The following is a 24,787-nucleotide window of genomic DNA, read 5'->3' as shown; positions in this document are numbered from 1 at the left end:
TCCTCATGTGTAATATGAAGTTAGATTAGATAGTAGTTTGAGGTCCCTTCTAGATATAAATGTAATCATTGAATGAAATATGGTTGGAGTAAGCATTCTTTTTGTTGTTGTTTGTTTTGTTTTGTTTTATTTTTTAAAGTATCACTTGAGGCTCCGAGGTTGAGATTTTCCCTCTGTCCACCAGCAAGTCAGTGGCAGATCTAGCATTAGAAGCCACATAGTGACTAGAAGTTTGATAAAGTCTCTTAATGCTATATTATATACTTCTTAGCAAGAAGGTGGAGCTTTTGGAGCTATTCTTTACAAGTTGCTCAGTTTAGACAAAACTAGGCTGACTTTTGTTTTTCACCATTGCTATCCATCTTTTCTAATCAGGGAGAAACTCACTTTTGCTGCTACTCGACCAGCTTCTGTACTAATGGAACAGCTTGCAGTGTGTGTAAGCAAAGGGGAGCCAGTCTTGCTAGTGGGTGAGACAGGCACTGGCAAGACTTCTGCTGTCCAGTACTTGGCTCACATTACAGGTAATAAGCAAACTTGAAGATATTTCTATGCTCATAGCATGTATTTTTAAATGATAACCAGTTTTTGTGTGTGTTCTTCAAAGGTCACCGTTTGAGGGTTGTTAACATGAACCAACAGAGTGACACAGCAGATCTGCTTGGCGGGTTAGTGCTTTTTGTAGACACTTTGAAATTGTTACTCTCTCTTCTGTTGCTTCATATAAGGTAGATTGCAGATTTACCATTTTAAATGTTACGTTTCTTGTTCATTAAGAAGCACTAAATAAAACATGACAGGAATATTCTCAAACTCAGACCATCCCATTCTGAAAGAGCATTGAATACTTATGTATGAGGTATATTAGTTTGTATTTAAAGATTACACTGTAAAATGGAAACCAAACAGCCTTATTCCATATAATTCAAAACACATAGACAAATAATGTGGGAAAAGGACTATGAAGTATCAGCAAGAAGTATGTTTATTGGGAACTTAAGGGACCTTAAAGTTCTTGATATACTGTAGTCTAATTTTTATTATCCTAGGAAAATACTACATTTCTACCTCCCCTATTAATATTGTAGGGGTGGGTGGAGGGAGCAGCTTGGTTTCATGAGGACATTTTTTTTTTCTATTTTGAGAAAATACCCAAATGATAAGCTGTATAAGCTTCTAAAATTAAATATGTTATTTATCCCATTAACATTGAATAGTTACTGAAAAATATTTAAATAAATGAGTACCTTATTTAAATAATTTCCCTTTTTGCTGGGATGGTTTAATTTTTTTTTTTTTTGGCATCCTTGAGGGAGGTGCTTTTAATGTTAGTTAATGTAATCAATGTTGTATTTGATAATTTTATGGTATTTACATGGCTATTGTATTTTTGTGTGTTTCTCTTATTGTTAGACATTTGGACTATTTAATCTCTATTTTAATCTTATTTAATATAAATAATAAGCAGTGATAGCTCAACTCATTTTATATGACCACATCAAGTAGCAATCACTTGCATTTTAATTTTTTTTAATTAGGTCTTTAATATAGATTGACTTCTAAGGAGGAGGAGAGGAATTATACTTCAAAATTTTTAAGTATTATTGTAATGATTTTTTTCCTACAGTTTTTTTCCCCACATGAAGTATTAATAGGTAATACCCTTAATTTCTAAATTATTCCTTTTTCTGAACTCAGTTTTCTAGAATCTTTGCATTTTCTTTCAGTTATAAACCAGTGGACCATAAACTTATATGGCTGCCCTTAAGAGAGGGCTTTGAGGAGCTCTTCACCCAAACATTTTCCAGGAAACAGAATCTTACATTTTTGGGACACATTCAGACCTGCTATAGACAGAAACGTTGGCGAGACCTACTCAAACTAATGCAACATGTACATAGGTCAGCCCTCAACAAGGAAACAAAAACCAATGATGCAGGTAAAAGAGCCAGCTGAGGGCAATAAATGAGCAGCTCAAGGGGAGGGGAAATATATATAATGAAAGAAATATGATGTAAAGAAAGATGCGGTTTTCAGAGAGTGCTATCAGAACATAAAGTTAGCGGCAGAACTACTTCTTGGCACAATTCTTCAGCAAATATTTTCTTCTAGAAGAGTGCTGTCGCACCCCCATAGTGTCTGTGAGAGTGATAGAATTAAATGAAAGGCATAGTTTTTTTTAGATAGAGAACAATTATTTGCAACACATTTTGTTAATGATGGCCAAACTCATAAACCTGCTGCCAAATAACTATTCACTTAGCTTTCAGAAACAAGCAAGCTAACCGATATATGATTGTGTAAAACTTTGAAAGTGATTTTATTTGAAAGTATGATGTAATTGCCTTTCTGAATTCTGAAGTGAGAGTTCTTCAGCCTACCTGGAATCCATCTGTGGGTTTACTTTGAGTCTTGAGCCATTGATTTTTTTCCTTTACAGCAAAAATAAAAGTAATACTTGCTTATTCATAATTTTAAAAGGATAATTAAATTACTTGCCATTTGTAGGTGGTAGGAGGGATACTGGTCCATATTTGACCATTTCAAGGAACTCTTGCTGTTGGAAACTCCCTCTACTGATGCAAGTTATCATTACTTGTGTAGCTTAGAGACCTGGAGTATTGCCTTGGGAATAGAAAGTAAATTGTGCCCATAGTCAAACAGGTAGTCATTATGAACTCAACAACCATCTCTATGTGCACTATGTTATATTTTAGCCTCTCACCTTACAAAATGTTATGTAAAAAAAAATGATTCTGAAGATAGACCTTTGATTTAAAAAAAATTATTATTATTATTTTGCTATTATATTCTCACCCAGAGAAAACCTGCTTTGTCTCAGGGAGTTCATTGGAAAGTTATTTTTATGAAGTGTTATCTTTAAAGCTTATTGTATATTTTTATAGAGTCTTTGGAGCATAGATTTAGAATTGGAAGGAAACTCACATGCCATCTAGTCCAGTTCCCTCGTGTATGTTTGTGGCCAACTCATTCCTTAATGCCTATGTTGTAAATTAATTTTCAAATTTCTTTTTTTTTTTCTCCCTCAGGCTTGCTATTAAGAGAAAAGTGGGAAGCGTTTGGTTTGAAACTCAACCGTGCCCAGCAACAAATGAAATTGACTGAAAATGCCTTACTGTTTGCATTTGTAGAGGTATTTGACTTTGGTTACATCTCTCTACAGCATGATTGTTTGACTCTCAAACTGATTTTTGTGGTCATATTTAAATACATGATAGAAATAAGCTTTGTGTGTGTGTGTATAGAAATACTATACTTTTTACAAGTCTGCCAGAAATATTTTTTTTATTTTTACAATCTAATATTTGAGGACTTCTAGCCTACAGAGAGAGAGAGAATTGTCCATATTGGCTTCATCCTCTATTCCCTAAGACATGATTCTACCCCAAGCCAATTTGAAATAATATTTATTGGGATATTTAATGCAAAGCTCATAATATGTTAAAATGCAGTTTGGGGTTAGTATTTCAAAACATTAGTCACCACTCCATTTTTTTTTTTTTTTTTGGGATCACTTCCTATCAATATTCTCTCTTTCTCTAAAGAGAGAATTACATACCCATACTTTCTGGGAATGCAGAAAAGGAAATGCTCTCTGATGAATCAATAACCCAATCACTTCATATCTTTAGGATATGAAGAGGCAATCTTTATTTAAACTTAATTTCTACCTTTAATCTGTCTAGTGAGGGTGTTGTTTTTTTTTAAGGAAAAAAATATTATTCTTTAATATTTCTAGAACAACTCAAAAGGTTTTTTATGTTTTCATAGTGGGATCAGCATGAAAACAAACTACAGAGCAATTTAATGTAATAACTTTTTTTTTAATTGTCACTTTGCTGCTAAAAGACAAATCACATATTCAACTTTGAAGGTGTTTGACCTTGATTTAAACTGTGAAGTTTTTCTCCATTCTAGTCCATCTTCCACTCAACTGTCAAAAGAACTCCTAAAGTGCAACTCTGACAATAACCTCCTGCCCAGTTCTCCAATTAAGCCATGCTGTACTTTATAATTATTCTCCATATTATTAGAAGAGCTTGTTCTTTGTATCTAGCTGAAATGGATAGCTGGTATGCTAACATCAGGTGGGATCAAAAAATTTTATGGATTAGAACATTGGCATAAGAAATTCAGTAGGTATAAGTATAATGTCTTACTCTTGGGTTCAATAAATCAGCTTTCCAAGTCCAAAGTGAGGGAGTATGTGGCTACACAGATTATATGAAAGAGATCTGAATGTATTAGTGGGTTGAATGAGTCAGCAGTATGAAGTGAAAGGCACAAAGGCTAATGCAATCTTTTTTTCCCCTCTAATGTAATCTTGAATTATGTTAAGAGAGCTGCAACTTCTAGAAAGTTACACTGCACTGGTCAGACTATTAGAGTACACAGTGTTCTGTTCCCATAACCTCACTTTAGGAAGGAAATTGCTAAGTTTTAGTAGCTCCAGAGGAAAGTAGGTAAGGATAATGAAGGACTTTGAGTTAGAACGAGGATCTTTAGCCTGGGAAGATGAACAGGGTTGATTAGGAGAGAACCACGTACTTGACAGAAGGATTAAAATTGCTCTGTATATTCACAGATGGTCAGAATGAGGAATGGTAGATAACAAAAGTTACAAAGGAGCAAATTTAGGCTTTATATTAAGAAAATTTAACATTTAGATCTATTTTAAAGTAGAATTGAGTGTACTGTTAGACAATTGGTTCTCCCTCATTAATAATCCTTAAGAAAAGGCTAGATTATCCAACAGCGTCATTAGCATCATCATCTATTATCATTATCATCACTAGCATTTATATAGTGCCTACCTTACACTGTACTGAGGCTTTACAAATCTTGTCTCATTTGATCTTTTTAACACCACTGGGAGGGAGGTGCTAATCCCATTTTACAATTGAGGAACTGAGGCAAACAGGTTATTAAGTGCCTTGTCCATGGTTCTAAAACTAAGTGTGTGAGGCCAGATTTGAATTTGGGTCTTCCTGACTCCAAGGCCAGGGTCTGTCCTTACTGTACCACTTTACTTCATATAGACACTTTGGTCACCTGGTTGGCAGTGGACACTAGGGAAAATATAGTAGACTTTCATATCTCCAGAAATTATTGATGAGAATAATGATGCTGGCTGATATGTGTTTTTTAATTAATTGCAATAGATGCTTAACCTTTTTATGTCTCTGTATTTAGGGCACCCTGGCACAAGCAGTAAAGAAAGGAGAATGGATTTTACTTGATGAGATTAACTTGGCAGCCCCTGAAACATTAGAATGCTTGAGTGGTTTACTGGAAGGATCCTCTGGGTCACTAGTTTTGATGGATCGTGGAGACACAGGTAACATGTTATTGTTAGTGCCTTTATATGCTGCTATGCTTATGGGTTACTTAAGAGAATGATTCTTATGGTCATAAATAAAGATGAGGCTTCATTCATTAAATGAATTTTTATTGATTGTAGCCATTTTTGCTATATCCTGTCTGTGACACTCAAATTTTCTCATCTTCAAATGAGAGAATGGGATTATATTCTGTCCAGCTCTGCTTCCTATGCTTTATGATGCTTTCTTGAAAAAACATTAAAGTCTTGACATAGAATTCCTGCCCTCAAAAGGATTTGTGTCTTATCTAAGGAGATAAGAAGAGGTGGACATCTGAAAAGTTAAATGCTTAAAAAATAAGTCGTTATTAGGTATAACTTATTCAGTGATTTTAATAATTAATTATGGGTATTGGATTGGAGATGCCAAAGGCAATATTTGATTGCATGCCAGATAGGGATGTAGACAGTAATTGTCATGGTGAGTAAAAGGAACGATGGCCAGGCCATTGTAGGCCAGGCTAAGGGTAAGGAAGCATTCAGGTGGGACTGGAAAATGCTTGGAACCAGGTGACCTTGACATAATGGTTGTCATGATCCACCCACGTTGGTTAACATTTTCATGACAACTGATACATATGTTGCCATTTCCTGTCTTAGAACCACTCACACGACACCCTGACTTCCGTCTGTTTGCCTGCATGAATCCAGCTACTGATGTGGGGAAAAAAAACCTGCCTCAGGGAATAAGAAACAGGTAAGGGATGTTGTTTGAATGCTGGAGAGTACACCTTGTAGAAAAAAGCAGACTGCTTTTCAGAAGCCAGACTTTGGGTTTTGCTGAGTTTAGATCCCATTAGTTTGTGACTTTGGAGAAAGTATTTAGCCTAGTTGTGCCTCAATTTTCTTTATTTATAAAATGAGGAGCTATAGTCTGTTTTCCTTTCTGGATGTAGATGGCACTTTCCATCATGAATCTATTGGAATTGCCTTGATTCACCTCATTGTTGAAAAGCACAAAGTCTAGGCAGCCAGGAGGACCTGAATTCAAATCTGGCCTCAGACATTGAACTTGTCTCGGCAAAAACAACAACAAAAAAAAAGGCATAAAGTCTAAGAAATAGCTAGTTTTAAATTTTGATATTTTAACCTTTTGTAAAGTACTTGAGATTTTTGCAAACCAGTATGTGCATATTTTTTAAAACCACTTACTACTGTGATTCAAATGATCATATTTCTCCCCACTTAGAAATTTTAAAACTAATTTTCAAATTTTGAAAAAACAGAAAAGATTAACTTTCCTTTGATTGCAAGCAGAGTGGCATACGTGTATATTTTTGTCATTTGCTTATCTTCTGTGTCCTGCTGTTCTTAGGTTTTGGAGGTCTTTATGATTAGAGAAATTGAGTAATAAATAAAATTCTTCCTATCTTTGTATGATTTAACTAATATTTCCTGCTGAAAATTGACTCACTCACAGTTGGGTCTGGGATTGAGACAATAGTAATAGTATTTGGTTTTGATAGAGGCCATATTCTGTAAATTAGGCTCCTGATTTATAGGACATTTTAAAAAACCCTAATGGGTTTTCCAGTAGTATGTTAAAAAGGGGCAATTTTTTTTTCCTTCCTAAGCATGATTTAGAGATAAATTTCAATGTTTTGGATGACAATATTCTATTTAATTGGTAAACTTATTAATATCTTGCTAACTAAAGAAAGAGACTTAGTGCCAAATGAGATTGTAGCGCAGTAATCATTAAACCAGTATGGTATTGATTAAGAAATAGAGATTGATCAGTGAAATGGCAAACAGCATATGGACTTAGAAAGTACCCCAGTACTTGATAACCCAGAGATTTCCATTATTGTGGTAAAAACTTACTATTCCACAAACACTGGTAGAAAAACTGGAAAACATTGTGAGAGAAGCTAGGTCTAGCTCAATATCTCACATTGTATGCCAAGATAAACTCTAAGTGGGTGGGTAATATGACTTAGACATAAAGGATAATATCATAAATAAATTTGTGGAACAAGAAAGAAATTACCTTTTAGGTTTATATGTAAGAGAACTTCTTGACAAATGATATAGGCAGGATCACTGATGGTAAAGTAGACGGTTTTGATTGTATAAGACTAATTTTTTTTCCAAAAACAAAACTGAAATTAGAAGAAAAGCAAATAAATGGGGGTGGGGGGGCCGCAAATATCTTTGCAATACTTTTTATTTAATAAAAGTCTCTAAAATAAACTGATTTAGATTTAAAAGAATAAGTGGGAGTTGACAAAGTGAATTTTCATGGACTGATAAAATATTTTAATTTAAAAAATTTTGTGTAAGTGCATTAGTATTATGTGAGTCTCAGTGCAAGTGGATTTCATATAAGATTCATGTCAAAATCAGGGGCCTCTGAAAGAGGAAAAAATATTTGTAGCCTGAAAAATTAGTGCAATTATAAGCCATGCTGCAGCTTTAGCTAAGTCACATTTTGGAAGAAAGTATAGACTCTTTTCAAACTTAATGTAGTAGGTTTTCTAAGTTAAAAAAATTAACAAAAAAAGTTTTTTTCTTTGAAAAATTAATGATTTAGTCTCTTTAGTAGCAATTGGATTTTATAAAAAAACAATTTTAGAAAGATCTCAGGAAATTAACATGCTTCATTTTAAGTGAATAATAATCTTTTCTATGTTTTCTAGGTTGACGGAACTTTATGTAGAAGAATTGGAGAGTAAAGAAGATTTACACATTCTTATTGTGGATTATCTGAAAGGATTGAATGTAAACAAAAACATAGTTCAAGGAATTATCAAGTAGGTTCTTGTGTGGTTAGAACACCTTTTCTAAAAGAAAATTACATGCTTATCCTACAATACATTTGACTCTTGATTGCAGAAGATTATTGCAGAGACTACTAGTTTTTAATTTTGAATATTTTAACCTTTTGTAAAGTATTTGGGATTTTTGTAAGCCAGTATGCACATGTGTGTATGTGCATACATATACATGTTCTTGAATATGTAGAAACAGTTATTAGTTATAATTATCATTTGAATCTAGATCTATCCAAATAGATTCTGGCATTTTTATTTATTTCAATGATAGGATTGGTTGTGCTTTAGAAGCATGTTTTGTCATTGTAAGTTGTCAATGTTTTAATCAAGTTCTTTCTACCTATCCCTCTTTCCAACCTTTGAATTGGTGGGTTTGTGTGTGGGCATGTGTGTACATATGTATATAAGCTTTCTCATTCATATATATATATGTATATACACTTTTCTTTGTATATCCTTATATACATATACATATGTCCCATTGAGCATTCCTCACTGAATAGAGCCATGTATATACTTTTCTCTCCTGTTGAATGTTTGCTTCTGCAGGTTACGGTGTTTGTTTCATTTTTGTGTTTAACATTTAGGAATTAGCATAGTGCTTATAATTTTTTGGAGGAGGTGGAGGAATCAGACCTATTGTTTTCATTGGTATGGGGAATTCTCAGTAAGAAAATTGCCTCTACCGATGTGAATTTGACATTTCTCAACAATTTGTAGTTTGAGAGAATTGATCAAGATTTGAATGACTTTCTTAGAATCATACAACCAGTTTGTTTCAGAAATAGGAACTGAATTCATGTCTTTCAGGTCCAGAGCTAGCCTAGTTCTTTGTCTTTGTACTATATGCTGTTTCTGATGCTTTGTGCATAGTGAGAACTTAATGCATGTTTGCTTAGTTGAATGTATATATCAGTATGAATACGGTATCTGTAATTATGAGGTCTGGGACCTGTTCTTGGCTATTACTGACTTGTTTTGGGACATGAAGTTTTTTATCTTTCCTTGCCTCTATCTAAGCTGATTTAAACCAGTTAAAAATTCAAGGATGGTAGTAGTAGTGGTGGTGATAATAGTAGCAGTGGTAGTATCAGTAGTACTAACACCAGCTGTTGCTGGTGTTTTTTTTTTTTTTTTTTTTTTTTAATCAAATCTTGATCAGTGCTCTAAAACGATAAATTGTTGAGAAGTGCCAAATTTGCATTGGTAGAAGTAATTAATATTTTTGTAGTGAATTTAAATGCTTTACCACAGCTTGTAATCAGGAGCTTCAAATCCTTCCTTGGATATTTACTAGGTAAAGTATGACTCCAAAGTTTATTTGTTTGTTTGTTGTTGTTTTGCAAACTGTAGGTTCAAAGTAAATAGCTAAAAAAAGGCCTTTTTTTTGTACTCCAATAGTTCTCTCTTCTCATCTCAGAAGGGGCTGAGCTCCCTTACTTGATCATTAGAGTAGGCGCTGATGACATTATAATTTCTTCTTCTTTTTACATCGCTTTATTTATATTGCTTGACTTAAAGGATTTTCCTTCCAGGAGAAGTGTGTGTATTTGATAAAGACAGTCAAATTTGTATTTATTTTAAAATTGAAATTTTTAAATTGAATTAAATTAAATTAAATTAAAATTGAAAATTGGCTTTGGTATTCTCATAGGTTTTTCTTATTTGGTACCATCTACCCAGCAGATTGGATTCTAAATCATTGAATACTGTAGTTTCAAAGTATGTAGATTTTAATGTTCAGCAGAAATAGTGGTACATGTCTCAGGTGTAAGTTGTATTTTTGTTTAGAAATTGAAGGACTAGCATAATTATAACCACTTATTTAATCCTTTTTTGTAGCTTCTACATAGCTGTGCGAAGGAATCCATGAACAAGTTGGTGGATGGAACAGGCCACAGACCTCATTACAGCCTTCGCACCCTCTGCAGATCCCTGAGATTTGCTGCTTCCAATCCTTGTCACAACATCCAGCGCTCCCTGTATGAGGTGAGATTAACTTTTACCTGCTGTCTGAATTTGTGGAAGAGAAGTGAGTGTGAAAAAGACTTTTAGATGGAGAAAAGGTATTGGTATTTTTAAAAAATCATAAACTAAATAATGCAGCACAACAATTATTCATCTAAAAAGAACATCAAATCCATATGTAGAAACAAGAATTCTAAAATAATTAGTTTTTTAAAAGGTGTATATATAAACTTTTTGCAAATGGTATCTTATTTGCTTGAGTCCCTTTAGATCTTTCTGCTCATTATTTGATTTTGTTGATTATCTTCTATATAGATAATATCTGTGTGTACTATTATGATTCTTTTTGTGCCTTGAGAGGAGAATATATATATGTGTGTGTGTGTGTGTGTGTGTGTGTATGTATTACTATATAGGTTATATATATATATATATATATATATATATATATATATAATATATATATATATATACACACACACACACACATACATACATATATATATATATATACACACACACACACATATATATAAATAACTAATTTTTTTTTTTGGTAACTTATCTATATTTTTTCACTTTCTCAAAGTTTCCAGAATGCTTCTGATTTAAGGGGAAAAAAAACAACTAGAAATTTCTTTTTGGCCATTTTCTACCACCTTACCATATTTTAAATGTTTGTGTAGAAAGTTTGTAATGAGTAGAGACAGAATTTTAGGTGTTTAGTCATTGATTCAGTATGATTCTTATTTTCTTGTTTAGTCGAGGCATTTTTTTAACTTGTGAACGCAAGGGAAGAAATCGACAAAGATCTGTTAACAGATGTTATTGTCAAATTTTTCCCTAATGTGGGAAAAGGGGTCTACTGTCAGCCTTTGGAATAACAAAAATCCCATTACTTAAGATGACTAAGATAGTGAAGATACACGATTAAAGAAGTATGAAATGTAACTATTAAGGAACAGATGAAACAATAAACATAATTGATGACAGTAAGTTAACTTCGCTGATTTATAAAACCCTCTCCTTGTTCTGCTTGAAGGTAGTAGCAGACTGCCTTTAGGAAGACCTAGTTCTTCAAATTAACAATATCTAGGCTGCTCATATAACTTTTCAGGTAATGCCAAGCTTTGTAGTAAAATGGTTTGATCTGAATTTTGAGTGCCCATTTCCTAAAAATAAATGACTTATAATTGCAAAATAATTATTATTTTGAAATAGATTTTCAAAGTCAAAATAAATGTTTGGTTTTTTTCTTCTTTTTAAAGGGCTTTTGCTTGGGTTTCCTTACACAACTTGACAGGGCATCACACCCTTTAGTTCAGAAACTCATTTGTCAGCATGTTATATCCAGCAACATCAAAAGTCTCCTTAAACAGGTATGTTCATTTTGGCTGTTTAGACCAATATTAGAGATGTTTTCATATCAGAATTTTAAATCAATTTAGTGTGGATAAATTGGACAAATGAAAGACCATATTAAAATCCTGAATCCTGTCAACCAAATGAGTTTAAATATAGAATTGAAGTGCTTGGGTAATACAAGAGAACTGACAGCCTTGTAGTGTGCTCTTCAAGGATAGAAATGGTATTTTATTTTCTAGATGTTGCTATCTTGCCACACCTAGCTCCATACTTACCTCACCATGATTTTTATATATTTGGAAGGAGGAAGGCAATGATCAGGGATGAGATTTCATTGGCATACTTTCAGTGAGGACGTTTCTACTAGCAGTGTTGATTGGTATCTTCTCACAATTTATAGTTTTACAAAGTTGTCTGGCAAAATGAGAGATTGATTTGCCCAAGGTCACACAGCCTTTACAATGCACTAAAATGCCTTTGTGTGAGGAGGCTTCCTGAGTGAAATCAACTGTAAACTGCTCTATGTGGCTGCCTCTCTGCACATAGTAGGTGCTTAGTACAAATTCATTCAATTGATTTACTTGTTAATGAATATTCTAGTTATTAGCATTTGTCAATTATTGATGAAATTCATTAAGAAAATCTATTTTCTGTAATTTTAATGATAGTAATTTTTGTGTTTTTTGATGGTTAATTAAAAGGCTATCCTTTGTCTTCTATTACTCATCTTGAGACGAATTCAATTGAACTGAGATAGCCCCATGATGTAACAAATACTGAGCTGACCATGGACTCTGGAAGACCTTTGCTCACTTCTGGCATTTGTCGGAGGGGTGACCCAGGGTAATTAATGCCTACTACCGCTCTCAAACTGTGACATTGCTGAGTAGGCTGTTTTGTGCTGTAGTCAATAGTTCCTGGGCCCAGCTTCTTGAATGTATGAGATATAATGCTTTTAGAGAGAGTCTTTCAATCTTTGAACTCTTTGTTTTTGCCATGCCCTGATGATAGTCTTCTGAAATGTTCTATGTTATGTTTAGTAACATGCTGAAGTCATCTGAAATCTGAGTTGATTGTTAAATGTTTTCCATTGGCAAACTCTGCAAATTAAGACTTGATTTATTGTTTTGATGGTGCATGGCAGTAAATTTTTATCAATTACCTACTATGTGCCAATTGTTTAGTTGTTTGTTATTTTAATGGTGTCTGGCTCTTCATGACCCCATTTGGGGTATTCTTGGCAAAAGTACTGGAGTGGTTTGCCATTTTCTTCTCCATCTCATTTTATACTTGAAGAACTTAGGCAGACAAGAGTTAAATGACTTGCCCAGGGCCACACTGCTAGTGTCAGAGACTAGATTTGAATTCAGAAAGATGAGGCTTCCTAACTTAAGGCCTGACATTCTATCCATTGTGCCATCTAGTTGCCCACACACCTACTTTGTGCCAGACTCTATGCTAAATGCTGGAGATACAAATAAGAAAAAAGATAACCTCTGCCTTCTTCAGGGAGTTTACAGTCCAATGGATTTGTATGGACAAGATGAAAGGAATATGGAATTGAAACCAAAAGGAGCTGTAGATGGCAAATAAAGAACTGAGTCAGGTTTTGAGACCTCTATAAAGGGAAATTTTAGGAGGGATTTTTTGCTCTGCCCTCCTATCCTTTAAACAGATATTGAGACAGTGGGGAGATAGTGTAATAGGGTATGAGTTGCAAAACTGATGGAATCTCCAAAATGAGTTTATTCTGGGAGGAAGAGATAGGGACAACATAATGAAGATGATAGAGGTGAAACTATGCAGAACAGTTGGTGGCAAATGTTGACAGGCCAGACTTAAGAAAGTGATGTAGATGTATTTCAGCATATTTAATATGTATTGCACTACCTGCCAGCTAGGGGAGGGAGTGGGGGAAGGTGGGGAAAATTTGGAACAAAAGGTTTTGCAAGGGTCTTTTGCAAGAGTCAGTGTTGGAAAAATTACCAGTGCATATGCTTTGCAAATAAATAAATTATTTTAAAAAAAGAAAGTGATGTAGAAAATATTAATAATGCAGATTATTTTAAAATATATCATGCTGTGTCCTTCAGAGATCCAGTTATTGGAATCTATCAGGACATCTGGACCTATATCAGAATTAGAATATTTTTATTGGGCTATGTCTTAAATACCTCTCAGAGAGCTTCCTTATGTGCTTGTTGGAGAGAATTTTGAAGATTCTGATTTCTTATAAGACATTATCTTAAAATAATTGCATATCTTGGGATACTTTTGTTAGGAAAGAAGACAATCTAATCAAATAATATAGTAAAACTATTTTGGGCCAACTATCTTCTCAAACATTTAATAGTTTATGCTTGAATTCTTTCATTCAGTAAGCAGTCATTTCCTTGTTGAAAATACCAGAGGAAAAAAAATACCATAAGGAACTGGCTTTCTAGAGAAGTTTCTTTTTTCTTTTTTCTTTTTTTTTTCTTTTTCCTGTCTTGAAAGAATGGGTTTCTGATGGTGTGTTTTTTTTTTTGTAATGTATATTTTTCAGCCCATTCCAGAACCTAAAGGAGGTCGGCTTATCCAGATTGAAGGATACTGGATTTCAGTGGGAGATAAGGAACCCACAATAGATGAAACATATATACTCACTCCTTCTGTTAAACTTAACTTAAGAGATATTGTCAGAGTCGTCTCTGCAGGGTATGGTGATTTTTTTTTCCTTCCTTATATGTTGTTTCAGGAAGTGTACAATTTGACAATTTGAGACACAAAATTTCATGTATATATTTTTTAACTTCTTAAAATATATTTTTATATAGTGTACTCTTCCTGCTCAATCTCCCTTACTCCCACCCCCAACCTCACTTCATTTTGTATCATTTCATATAAGTTTTGCTAGGTTTCTGAAACCATTCCTTTCATCATTTCTTCATAGCACAACAGCATTATATAACACATTCATGTATAAATTATGATACATTTCATAGTGAGGGACATCCTTTCAATTTTCATTTCTTTGTAACCATGAAAACCTTCTATAAATATTTTCGTACATATTGTATTCAGTAAACACCAAAATTCAGGCTGTCTAAATTACTAAGAGAGCAGAGAGAAAAGAATCTTTATGTGACTTCCTCATTGTGATATACATGGAGTTGGTTCTGGAGTTTTGAAAATTTTGCTAGACAGAAGTCTCTCATAGGTCCTACAAGACTAGAAAACAGTTATCTGACTGCCAAGCCTAGCTAAGCTTGGAGAAGTTCATCACAATATTGAGTCATATTGTTAGTATTAAGAGATCTTAAAAGTCATCTAATTTTGCAGATGAAGAAAGAGAAGATCAGTGCAATTAAGTGACTTGCCCAGAGACATATAATAGAAAGACCTAGTCTTGAGATTTGATTCTAAACATTCTTGACTCAGAGATATTGCTATTTTAACTCTGGGGCCAGAGCAACTCAAAATCATTTATTCAACTATTGAAGAGCTAGGATTTGTCCAAGGTGGGGGGAGGGAGGGGAGAAAGGAGAAAGGAGGCACCCCGTATTAATGAATGACTGCTCTTTTGAAGTGTTTGAAATGTGATTAAAGTTTAAATTAAATTGAATTTTAGTAAAGTGCTAAATTGATTTCTTCTCTACTGATTTTCTATCTACTTCTGATCTCTTCCCTATCTGTGTCAAATTTGGTTGTCGTTGTCGGTTTCTTAAAATAAAGACATGGTCAGTGTGGCAGTCTTAGAGTCTCTTAATGTAGTTCTTAACAGTTAAACCTTAGAACCTAGCTAGAACTTTTGAAAAACCATGTATATTACTTTTACTAAGGTGTCTTTGCTTTACATTACTCTGTATTTTTTTTTGCAGTTTTTTTTTTCCATTCACATTTGTAACTTTTCTATGATGTAGTATTCTGGAGATTTGCACTTATTTCATGTAACTTCAGTTTCCCAGTAATAGGGCAAGTTGTCAGGTTTTTTCCTACAAAAAAAATTTATATAGATGAGTCTTTTCTCTCTTTTGCTAAATAAACTATATTGCATCAATGATTTAGTAGAGAGTAAGACAGTGCAGTGCAATGTCAAAGGAATCCTGATTTTTAAATAGTAAGGTGCTAGGTTCGAATCCTGGGCCTGCAGGTTACTGTGTATGTTATTAAAGGCAAGTTTCCCTAATCTCTCTGGGCTTCATATTCTGTGGCCCCCAAATGAGATAGAGATGCTCCTTAAGAGTTTTTCAGCATTGTCTAAGATCTGGTGTGGTCCTATTTCTTTACAGCCCTTCTTTCGTTACATTTTATTAGTAGATATTTTTGACAGTTTTGGTATAAGAAAAACATTTTATCATTGTTTTAATATTTTTTCCTTATTTACTTGAGAATTTTAACAGTTTTCTAAGTAGTTATTAGCAGATTGATATTTCCTTTAAAAATGTTGTTTTGGGGCCATTTTTTTTCCATTGAGAATAAGTATGATTTTTGCTTAATTAGTTTTAGGCTTTTATTTGTTGCTTTCAAAATTCCAGCTGTCAGATTTTTATCGGATATATTTAATAGAAAGTGGTTTTTTCCCAGCTTAATATCTCTTTATTTGGGGAATATTTCTTTTTGTAGTAAAACTCATTTTGTTTTTATATTATCTACTTTTTTCCAGTAAGATATTTCTTTTGTTTCATAGTTTAAAAATTCTCCCCATGGTTAAACTTTACTTTTCCCTAATTTTTACTCATTTTCCTTTACCCATCAATACAATTGGAATTGAGTGTAACTTGCAATGTGAAATGTATGTGTAAGATTATTTCCTTTTTTTTTTGCCTTTACGTTTATTTTTCCAATTTTTATACTATTGCTTAGTATTTTATAATTCTTGGGGGTTTTTTTTGTCTTTTTTTTACTAATCTCCTATTTGTACTAAGTAAGCTTTATTTTTCTAAGTTTTTCACTCCAATTCAGTGAATTGTTTTTCTTAAAATATTTTTTCTTCCTTCTTTCCCCTTCATCCTTTTTCCTATTCCCTTTCATCCTATTCCTATCACCATTCTTAACAGTAACCTTATTCCTTCCTAACTGTCTTGGTGATTTTTTTTTCCTCTTTTGTATAACATTTTTTTGAATGCTAATTAAAAAAAGTTTGAGATGAATTTTCAACCAAGATGAAGCTCAACCATCTCTACTATAAGTAATAGCATTGGAATAAAAACAGTCTAGATTAAACCATTTGCCCTAAAACCAAATTGTATGGAAGGAATACTAGCATTCTCATCCCCATTTTTATCAGTGAACTAATATTAGTAGCAAATGTTCCCTGGCAACACTCTTAGTCCACCTTGTCTCCTGGTAATTAGTTCTTTCAGTTCCATTGTCTTAAGTACTTTTGTTTGACTTAAGTCATAATAAAAAGACAAAATTCTATCCCTTTGATTTTCATTTAAGAATAAGAAAAGAAAATTAAAGAATTTTTATTGCTCCAAGTTGCAGTGTACGTTGTTAGCATCTCTAATTATGTATTTGTATTTAAAGAATAAATCCTCTTTTATTCTCCATCATGAGACAATTTGTTTAAGAAATAAAAGCATGTGCATTTTTGTTTTTTCTTCTCAGGTTATTTTTACCCTCTTTCTAAATCTGATCTTTCTTGTGCAGCAAGATAAATGTATAAATATGTATAATATATTGTATTTAACATATACTTTAACACATTTAACATATATTGGTCTAACTGCCATCTAGGGAAGGGGGTGGAGGAAGAAAGGGAAAAGTTGGAATACAAGGTTTTGCAAGGGTAATGCTGAAAAATTGTGAAATAAAAGCATGTTTAGTTCCTCCGTATGAATGTTTTTTCATTCAACAACTCCTTAACCTTGCTGTAAGTCTTATTATATTCCCAGAATTTAGGGGATTAGGTATATTACCTATCTTATATAAAGAAAATCATAAATGTGTTTGAATAAGGAAAATAGTTGCCTATCCCTTTTAAAAAAATTATATTTTAAACTATAAAAATAAAAACATTTTTTGTTTCAATGATTCATCTTTTAAAGAACCTACCCCGTGCTGATTCAGGGAGAGACATCTGTTGGTAAAACTAGCCTAATTCGCTGGCTGGCTGCAGCAAGTGGGAATCACTGTGTGCGGATTAACAACCATGAGCATACTGATATTCAGGAGTATATTGGTTGCTACACATCGGATGCCTCAGGGAAGCTAATATTTAAAGAAGGTAGGGTTGACAGTCTGTGTAATGTATTTAGATCTTCATTTATATGATTCAATGACACAATTAATTCTCTGAGCCTGAGTGAAGGTGATGTGATAATTTCTGCAGATAAGGGTAGGTTTTGTTTTTGTTATTGTTTTGGCAAAGCAGGTAGGGTTAAGTGGGTCACACAGGTATTAAGTGTCAAGTGTCTGAGAATGGATTTGAACTCATGTCTTCTTGACTTCAAGGTTGGTACTTTGTCTGGCGGGCCATATAAATATTTACAGAAGTCTTCTTTTTAAAGTATACTTCCCTGAATTTTAAGGGGATCTATCTAGAAAGTCTAGGGAACCCCCCACCCTTTCTCTAATTACTCAGAATTTATTAAGTATCCTCTGTATGCCAGACAATATACTAGACATTGGGGATATAATTAATAACCAAAACAATCTTGCCCTTAAGGCACTTTCCCATTGGGCACCATTAACCATTGTTGTGGTAGAATTCCAGACTAGGTCAGTGCTGCAGGGCAGCTTAATTACAACAGGCATTTTGTTTGACTTTCTTTTTCCCAGAAATAAATTGAGGGAAAGGAAGAAAGTTTGTACTATTGACTGATTGAAATGGATTAAGATGACAAGGTTAAGAAAGAAGCATACATAGTTCACTAAAATGAAAGAGGCCACAAAGACTGTTCTCAGGAACACTTAAATTTAGAACTAACCGTGTAGCAAAGTAATAATTGTCTACTTTGAACTTTTTTTGTTACTAATTTTATGTTAAAATCATGAGAAATATCTTTTAAATGATGATTTTTCTTTTTATTTTCCTTATAAGGTGTACTTATTGATGCTATGAAAAAAGGCTACTGGATTATTTTAGATGAATTGAATCTGGCTCCCACAGATGTGTTGGAGGCATTGAATAGGCTTCTGGATGATAACCGGGAATTACTTATAACAGAAACTCAAGAAGTTGTCAAAGCACATTCTCGCTTCATGCTTTTTGCCACCCAGAACCCCCCTGGCCTCTATGGGGGTCGAAAGGTTTGTGTGGCTTGTTTTTTGTTCTTTCTTTTAATCTTTTCTTTTTGTGAGTACTCTTTCTAGGCTGAATTTTCTTTATCTAAAGAATAGGAAGGGTTTTTTCCTTCTTATTCTTCCTGTCCTTATGCATAGACTTGTTTAGAAGATTGAATGTTCAAAAAGTAACTTTTTTCCTTCATGCTGCTCTCTGTATCTTCTAGGTGCTCTCTCGAGCGTTTCGAAATCGTTTTGTGGAGTTGCATTTTGATGAGTTGCCTAGCACTGAGCTGGAAACAATATTGCATAAACGTTGTAGTTTGCCGCCTTCTTATTGCAATAAGTTGGTTAAGGTTATGCAGGACTTACAGGTATTGAACTTCAATTTTTTTAAATTAAAAATTTAAAGGTTATTTTTATACCAAAGTTATCTCTCAGTGAAGTCCTGAATTCCCCTTATTTGATCTTTGTTTCAGAACCCAGCCCTTAAACTTATTTCTTGTATAACCTTAGGATAGTTATTTAATCTCTTTGACACCCCAGTTTTCTTGTTTAAAATGAGGGTGTGGAATTAGATGATCTCTAACATACCACACATCTTTAAATTTGTGATCCAATAAAATTTGCAACATTTATTCCTCACAATTTCCTACCTCTGTATGATGAGAAGGGAAACGATTATAATATATTGAAAAGTTTGTTTTGGAAATCTTTCTCAAATATGCCCAAGTTTCACATCAGAATGAATGTCAGATTGCATAAAAGTAATAACTTGTTGGATGAGGCAAAAGGTATTTGCTAAATGCTTACTATGTGCCAAGTATTGTGATATGTGGTTGATGATATAAATATAATAAAAAAGAAAGATAATTGCTATCCTGAGTCCATTTTCATGTTCATATTTTATAAATGAGAGCTTAAAAGGGAGGGAAAGGAGAAAGAAGTGAGAGAGAACTTAGGGTTGAAATCTAGAAAGTTGGAAGCATAGCTAGGAGGATTGGCCACTCTCCAAAATGGAAGAAACTCCAACAGGAAATCATCTACAGGAAATGGGGACTGGCATAACAGAGGGATGTTCCAGAGTGGAAAGATCAAAGAGTTATTTCAGGGTGAGGAGACCCTAAATGTTGAGGGAAGTTCTAGGATAAGACTATAGTTGAAGTGTATTGGAAGTTTGAAGCTTTTTAAAGGAGGGCCATGAAGTTAGTAACCCTGGAGTTCTAACTTGTTTTTTTTTAAAGTATGTCCTAAAGTTCTCTAGGTACTTTAAGAATCTTTGCTCTTCATTTTTTGAATTTATATTGTACTTTTCTAGGTTATTAAAAACATTCCCATTAAAGTATCACTTCAGAAACTTTCTGATAATTATCATTGTGGTTCCATATTTTTCAGTATTGTTGGATTAACTTCTGATTCTAAAGTGTTAAGATGCAGTTTGAAAATGAATAGCGACCCAAAGCAGTCAAAAACGAAAAAACATTTTCTGATTTGTCATTCAACATTGCTTGGTAGAATGAATTTTTGTTAAAAGTTTTGCAGACTTGGGGGATTTTTACCTGTTTATCTTAACAATTATAAATATGTAGTTCTGTGAATTTGGTAATACTTTTCTTAATTTGGTTACTTTGGTAGTCCTATCGTAGAGGCTCGTCTCTGTTTGCCGGAAAGCAAGGCTTCATCACTCTTCGTGATCTTTTCCGATGGGCTGAACGGTACAAATCAGTTGAACAGACAGAGAAGGAGTATGATTGGCTTCAACATCTAGCAAATGATGGTATGCTTTTGTTGTTGTCTTTAAATTTGCAAAATTGGGTAGATACTAGGTCATTATATTTCTGCTTGTATTTTTTCTTAAATTTTTTTTATAAAACATTAATGCAATTGACATTGCCAAGTATCTTAATATGTATATGAATTTAAATGCAGTAGTATATAATAACAGTTTTTAAGTAACTCCCTCATAAATCTTCATGAAAATTTATTTTTCATTTCTCATTCACTTTTCCTCTTATGTAGTGGTAATTATTGGATACTTAATTCTTTGTGCTCTTTTTTTCTTTTCCCTCAGTAGCATTTCATTTTTCCAATTACATATAAAGATAGTTTTCACCATTCCAGAATTCTTCTGCTGCCCTCCATAGCTCTTTTCCAACTTTCCCAAGACAGCAAGCAATCTAATATAGGTTATATACATACAATCCTTTAATTTAATTTTATTTAATAATAACTTTGTATTGACAGAATCCATGCCAGGATAATTTTTACACAACATTATCCCTTGCAATCACTTATGTTTCGTTTTTTCCCCTCCCTTTCTCCTCCCCCCCCCAAGATGGCAAGCAGTCCTATATATGTTAAATATGTTGCAGTATATCCTAGATACAATACATATTTGCAGAACCGAACAGTTCTCCCGCTGCACAGGGAGAATCGGATTCAGAAGGTAAAAATAACTCGGGAAGAAAATCAAAAATGCAAATAGTTCACATTCATTTCCCAGTATTCCTTCTTTGGGTGTAGCTGTTTCTGTCCATAATTTATCCAATGAAACTCAGTTAAGTCTCTTTGTCAGAGAAATCCACTTCCATCAGAATACATCCTCATACAATATCGTTGTCGAAGTGTATAATGATCTCCTGGTTCTGCTCATCTCACTTAGCATCAGTCCATGTAAGTCTCTCCAAGCCTCTCTGTATTCATCCTGCTGGTCATTCCTTACAGAGCAATAATATTCCATAACATTCATATACCACAATTTAACCAGCCATTCTCCAATTGATGGGCATCCATTCATTTTCCAGTTTCTAGCCACTACAAACAGGGCTGCTACAAACATTTTGGCACATACAGGTCCCTTTCCCTTTTTTAGTATCTCTTTGGGGTATAAGCCCAATAGAAACACTGCTGGATCAAAGGGTATGCACAGTTTGATAACTTTTTGGGCATAATTCCAGATTGCTCTCCAGAATGGCTGGATTCGTTCACAACTCCACCAACAATGCATCAGTGTCCCCGATTTCCCGCATCCCCTCCAACATTCATCATTATTTTTTCCTGTCATCTTAGCCAATCTGACAGGTGTGTAGTGATATCTCAGAGTTGTCTTAATTTGCATTTCTCTGATCAATAATGATTTGGAACACTCTTTCATGTGAGTGGTAATAGTTTCAATTTCTTCATCTGAAAATTGTCTGTTCATATCCTTTGACCATTTATCAATTGGAGAATGGCTTGATTTTTTATAAATTTGAGTCAGTTCTCTATATATTTTGGAAATGAGGCCTTTATCAGAACCTTTAATTGACATACAATCCTTTTAAACTTATTTCCATATTAATCATGATGTGACCAAAAAAAAAAAAAATCAGAACAAAAGGAAAAAAAAAACACAAGAAAGAAAAAGAAAATAAAAAACAAAAGATGAAAATAGTATTCTTTACTCCACATTCAATCTCTGTAGTTCTCTCTCTGAATGTGGATAGTATTTGCCATCCCAAGTCTATTGGAATTGTCCTGGATTACCATATTGCTGAGAAGAGCTAAGTTTGTTATAGTTGATTATTATATAATTTTGCCGTTACTGTGTACAATGTTTTCTTGGTTCTGCTCACTTCACTTAGCATCACTTCTGTAAGTCTTTCCAGGCCTTTCTGAAATCAGCCTACTCATCATTTTTTATAGAACAATAATAGTCCATTACCTTCATATACCATAACTTATTTAGCCTTTCTCCAATTGGTGGGCATCCATTCAATTTTCAATTCCTTGCCACCATAAAAAGAGCTGCTACAAACATTTTTGTGCATGTAGGTCCTTTTCCTTCCTTTATGATCTTTGTATACACAATCTGCTTTTTTTTCTTTTGCATAATTTTGTAAGAGTCTTTTCAGATGTCTATTCTTTATTCTTGTGGGCATTAATTGCTTTATAATATATCAAAACACTAATATTGATGCTTTCTTTTAGATTAAATAAATAATACTTTACTTTTTGAAAAGGAGTCAGGAAGACTTACAGTTGAATTCTGTTAAAGATTTAAGTGACTAACCTACTGTCTTACAATTATTATATTTCCTTATTGGTAAAATGAGAGGGTTATACTGGGAGGTATCTAGTCCATTCCTTAACCTATGATTGCATGAAACTTGAATGGAAGGTATAAAATGAGGAGAATGAAGCATTTGCTTACTGTGACATTTTCTCTGGGTTTATTTCCAGGTTTTATGCTTTTGGCTGGCCGAGTTAGGAAGCAAGAGGAAGTAGATGTTATACAGGAAGTGCTAGACAAACATTTCAAAAAGAAGTGTTGTCCACAGGCCCTTTTCTCAGAAGAAAGTGTCCAAAAATTACTGGGTAAGTGGAGAGGTAATGCTAGAGAAAGTGTCTTGAATTGTCAAGAGACAAAACTTCCTTAACATAATTTTTTTTAAAATTTTGTAGGGAAATTTTCTTCCCAGTTATCCATATTGAAGTCCAAGTTCGGTCACATTGTGTGGACTGAAGATATGAGAAGGTTGGCTGTTCTGGCGGGAAGGGCATTAGAGTTTGGAGAACCTGTGCTACTGGTGGGAGATACTGGGTAAAAGTCTATGATTCTTTGAAAATTGCTGTTGTAGGTCTTGAGATTGTACTTAACCTATCTAATTCCCTTCTATTTACCACTTTTGGGATTTCTCCTCATTATTGGAGCTATTTACACTGGACACTGCCCTGTTGGATTAAAAGACCTGTATTCTCCCCAACTGTAATCCTGATTGCTTTTCTGTTGGTTGATGACATCAGAGTCCTGAATTTCTAAAGACTCTCTGGGTATAACCTCAGCTGCTATCATGCCCCATCTGTCTTTTGATTGAAACCTTGGAGCTGGGCCCTGCCTCTCATTCCTCTGGGTTAATCTACATTCAGAGGCCCAGTGAAAGAGATTGAGATTGTAATGGTATATTATTGGATTACAGCTTCAGGGTTCTGGGTCCTCAGAAGTTACTCATTTGAAATTATCCTTATTAATTTTTTGAGTGACATTGTGGCAAAATGATAGAGGTTTAGAATTGAATTTAATTGAAGATCTGAGTGAAAGACCTTTTTCTGACACATACCAGCTGGATTATCTCAAGCATGGCATTTAGCTTTTGGATGCTCTGGGCAATTCTCTTAGATTCTGAATTTGCAGGGCAGTTGACAATCTGTGTACATAGAAGGAGTTTCTTCACCTGTATTCCTATGCCAGTGAAATTACGGATCTCTTTTTCCTATGATGTCTTTTTTCCATCCCCCAATTTTTTTTTTAATAAGAAGGTAAATTGCCTACTTTTTCTTAACATTTTTTAAACATATTTTTTTCTTCCCCTCTTTTTATGAAAAATAAAACTTTATTTTTGACATAACTAAAAATTGTTTTCTTTTAATTATGTAATTGATATCTTTAAAATTTTTTTTTAATCATAAGATTCACATGAAGGAGTACCATTTCTTTTTTTCCATTTCACCAATTTTATTTTTTTTAGAGAGTTATTTTCTTTTTCTAATTCAATAATTCTATTTTTCAGGGAGTTGATTTCTTTATCCACTGTATCTTTTAATGAGTAGGATGACTTATCCAGATTCTCTTGCCAAGCTTCCCTTTCTTTTCCCCATTTTTCTTCTAGTTCTCTTGTGAGATCCTTTTTAATTTCTTCTATGAGAGCCTTGTGTGGTAGGGACCAAATCAGTGCCCCTTTGGGATTTCATCTAGAGACAATCTGTTTTTAATCTCCTCAGGGTTTGAAGTCTGCTCTCTATCAGTATAGAAACTATCTATAGTTAGAGCTTGCTTTAACTTTTTACTCATTTTGACAAAAAAGAAACAAAGAAAACAAAACAAAAAAAAAGTGCGGTCTGCTTTTTGGGCAGTATGGTATTACCAAACTTCCTCTACAGACAACAGGAAGTAGCAGTGAAGCAGTAGTGGGATAGCAATGGCTGTGCTGCGCTTGCATAGCGGTTGCGCTCTGGGAGTGTGCTGAGTCACTCTGGGTACCGGCTGGGTGTGGCCAGGTCCCAAGAGACTCTAGCATTTTGGGGTTATAGT

The 24,787-nt window shown here is 33.8% G+C and overlaps 1 protein-coding gene across 1 annotated transcript in view; it reads left to right on the top strand.

The window, feature by feature from the left end:
• The window catches only part of MDN1 (midasin AAA ATPase 1), a 178,833-nt gene that overhangs the window by 49,365 nt on the left and 104,681 nt on the right, over positions 1–24,787 (top strand). Inside the window, 17 exon segments of the mRNA XM_051997401.1 lie at positions 376–524; positions 608–668; positions 1,728–1,939; positions 3,051–3,154; positions 5,215–5,359; positions 6,002–6,098; positions 8,041–8,154; positions 10,018–10,031; positions 10,034–10,164; positions 11,412–11,522; positions 14,054–14,205; positions 17,541–17,719; positions 18,536–18,744; positions 18,945–19,091; positions 20,353–20,494; positions 22,939–23,073; positions 23,161–23,299. Coding sequence (XP_051853361.1) covers positions 376–524; positions 608–668; positions 1,728–1,939; positions 3,051–3,154; positions 5,215–5,359; positions 6,002–6,098; positions 8,041–8,154; positions 10,018–10,031; positions 10,034–10,164; positions 11,412–11,522; positions 14,054–14,205; positions 17,541–17,719; positions 18,536–18,744; positions 18,945–19,091; positions 20,353–20,494; positions 22,939–23,073; positions 23,161–23,299 — 2,241 coding nt within the window.

The sequence above is a fragment of the Antechinus flavipes genome, chromosome 4 (genome assembly GCF_016432865.1).
Source record: "Antechinus flavipes isolate AdamAnt ecotype Samford, QLD, Australia chromosome 4, AdamAnt_v2, whole genome shotgun sequence".
NCBI lineage: Eukaryota > Metazoa > Chordata > Mammalia > Dasyuromorphia > Dasyuridae > Antechinus > Antechinus flavipes.
The sequence above is the reverse complement of the archived record's forward strand: the minus strand, read 5'-3'. Positions and strand labels throughout refer to the sequence as shown.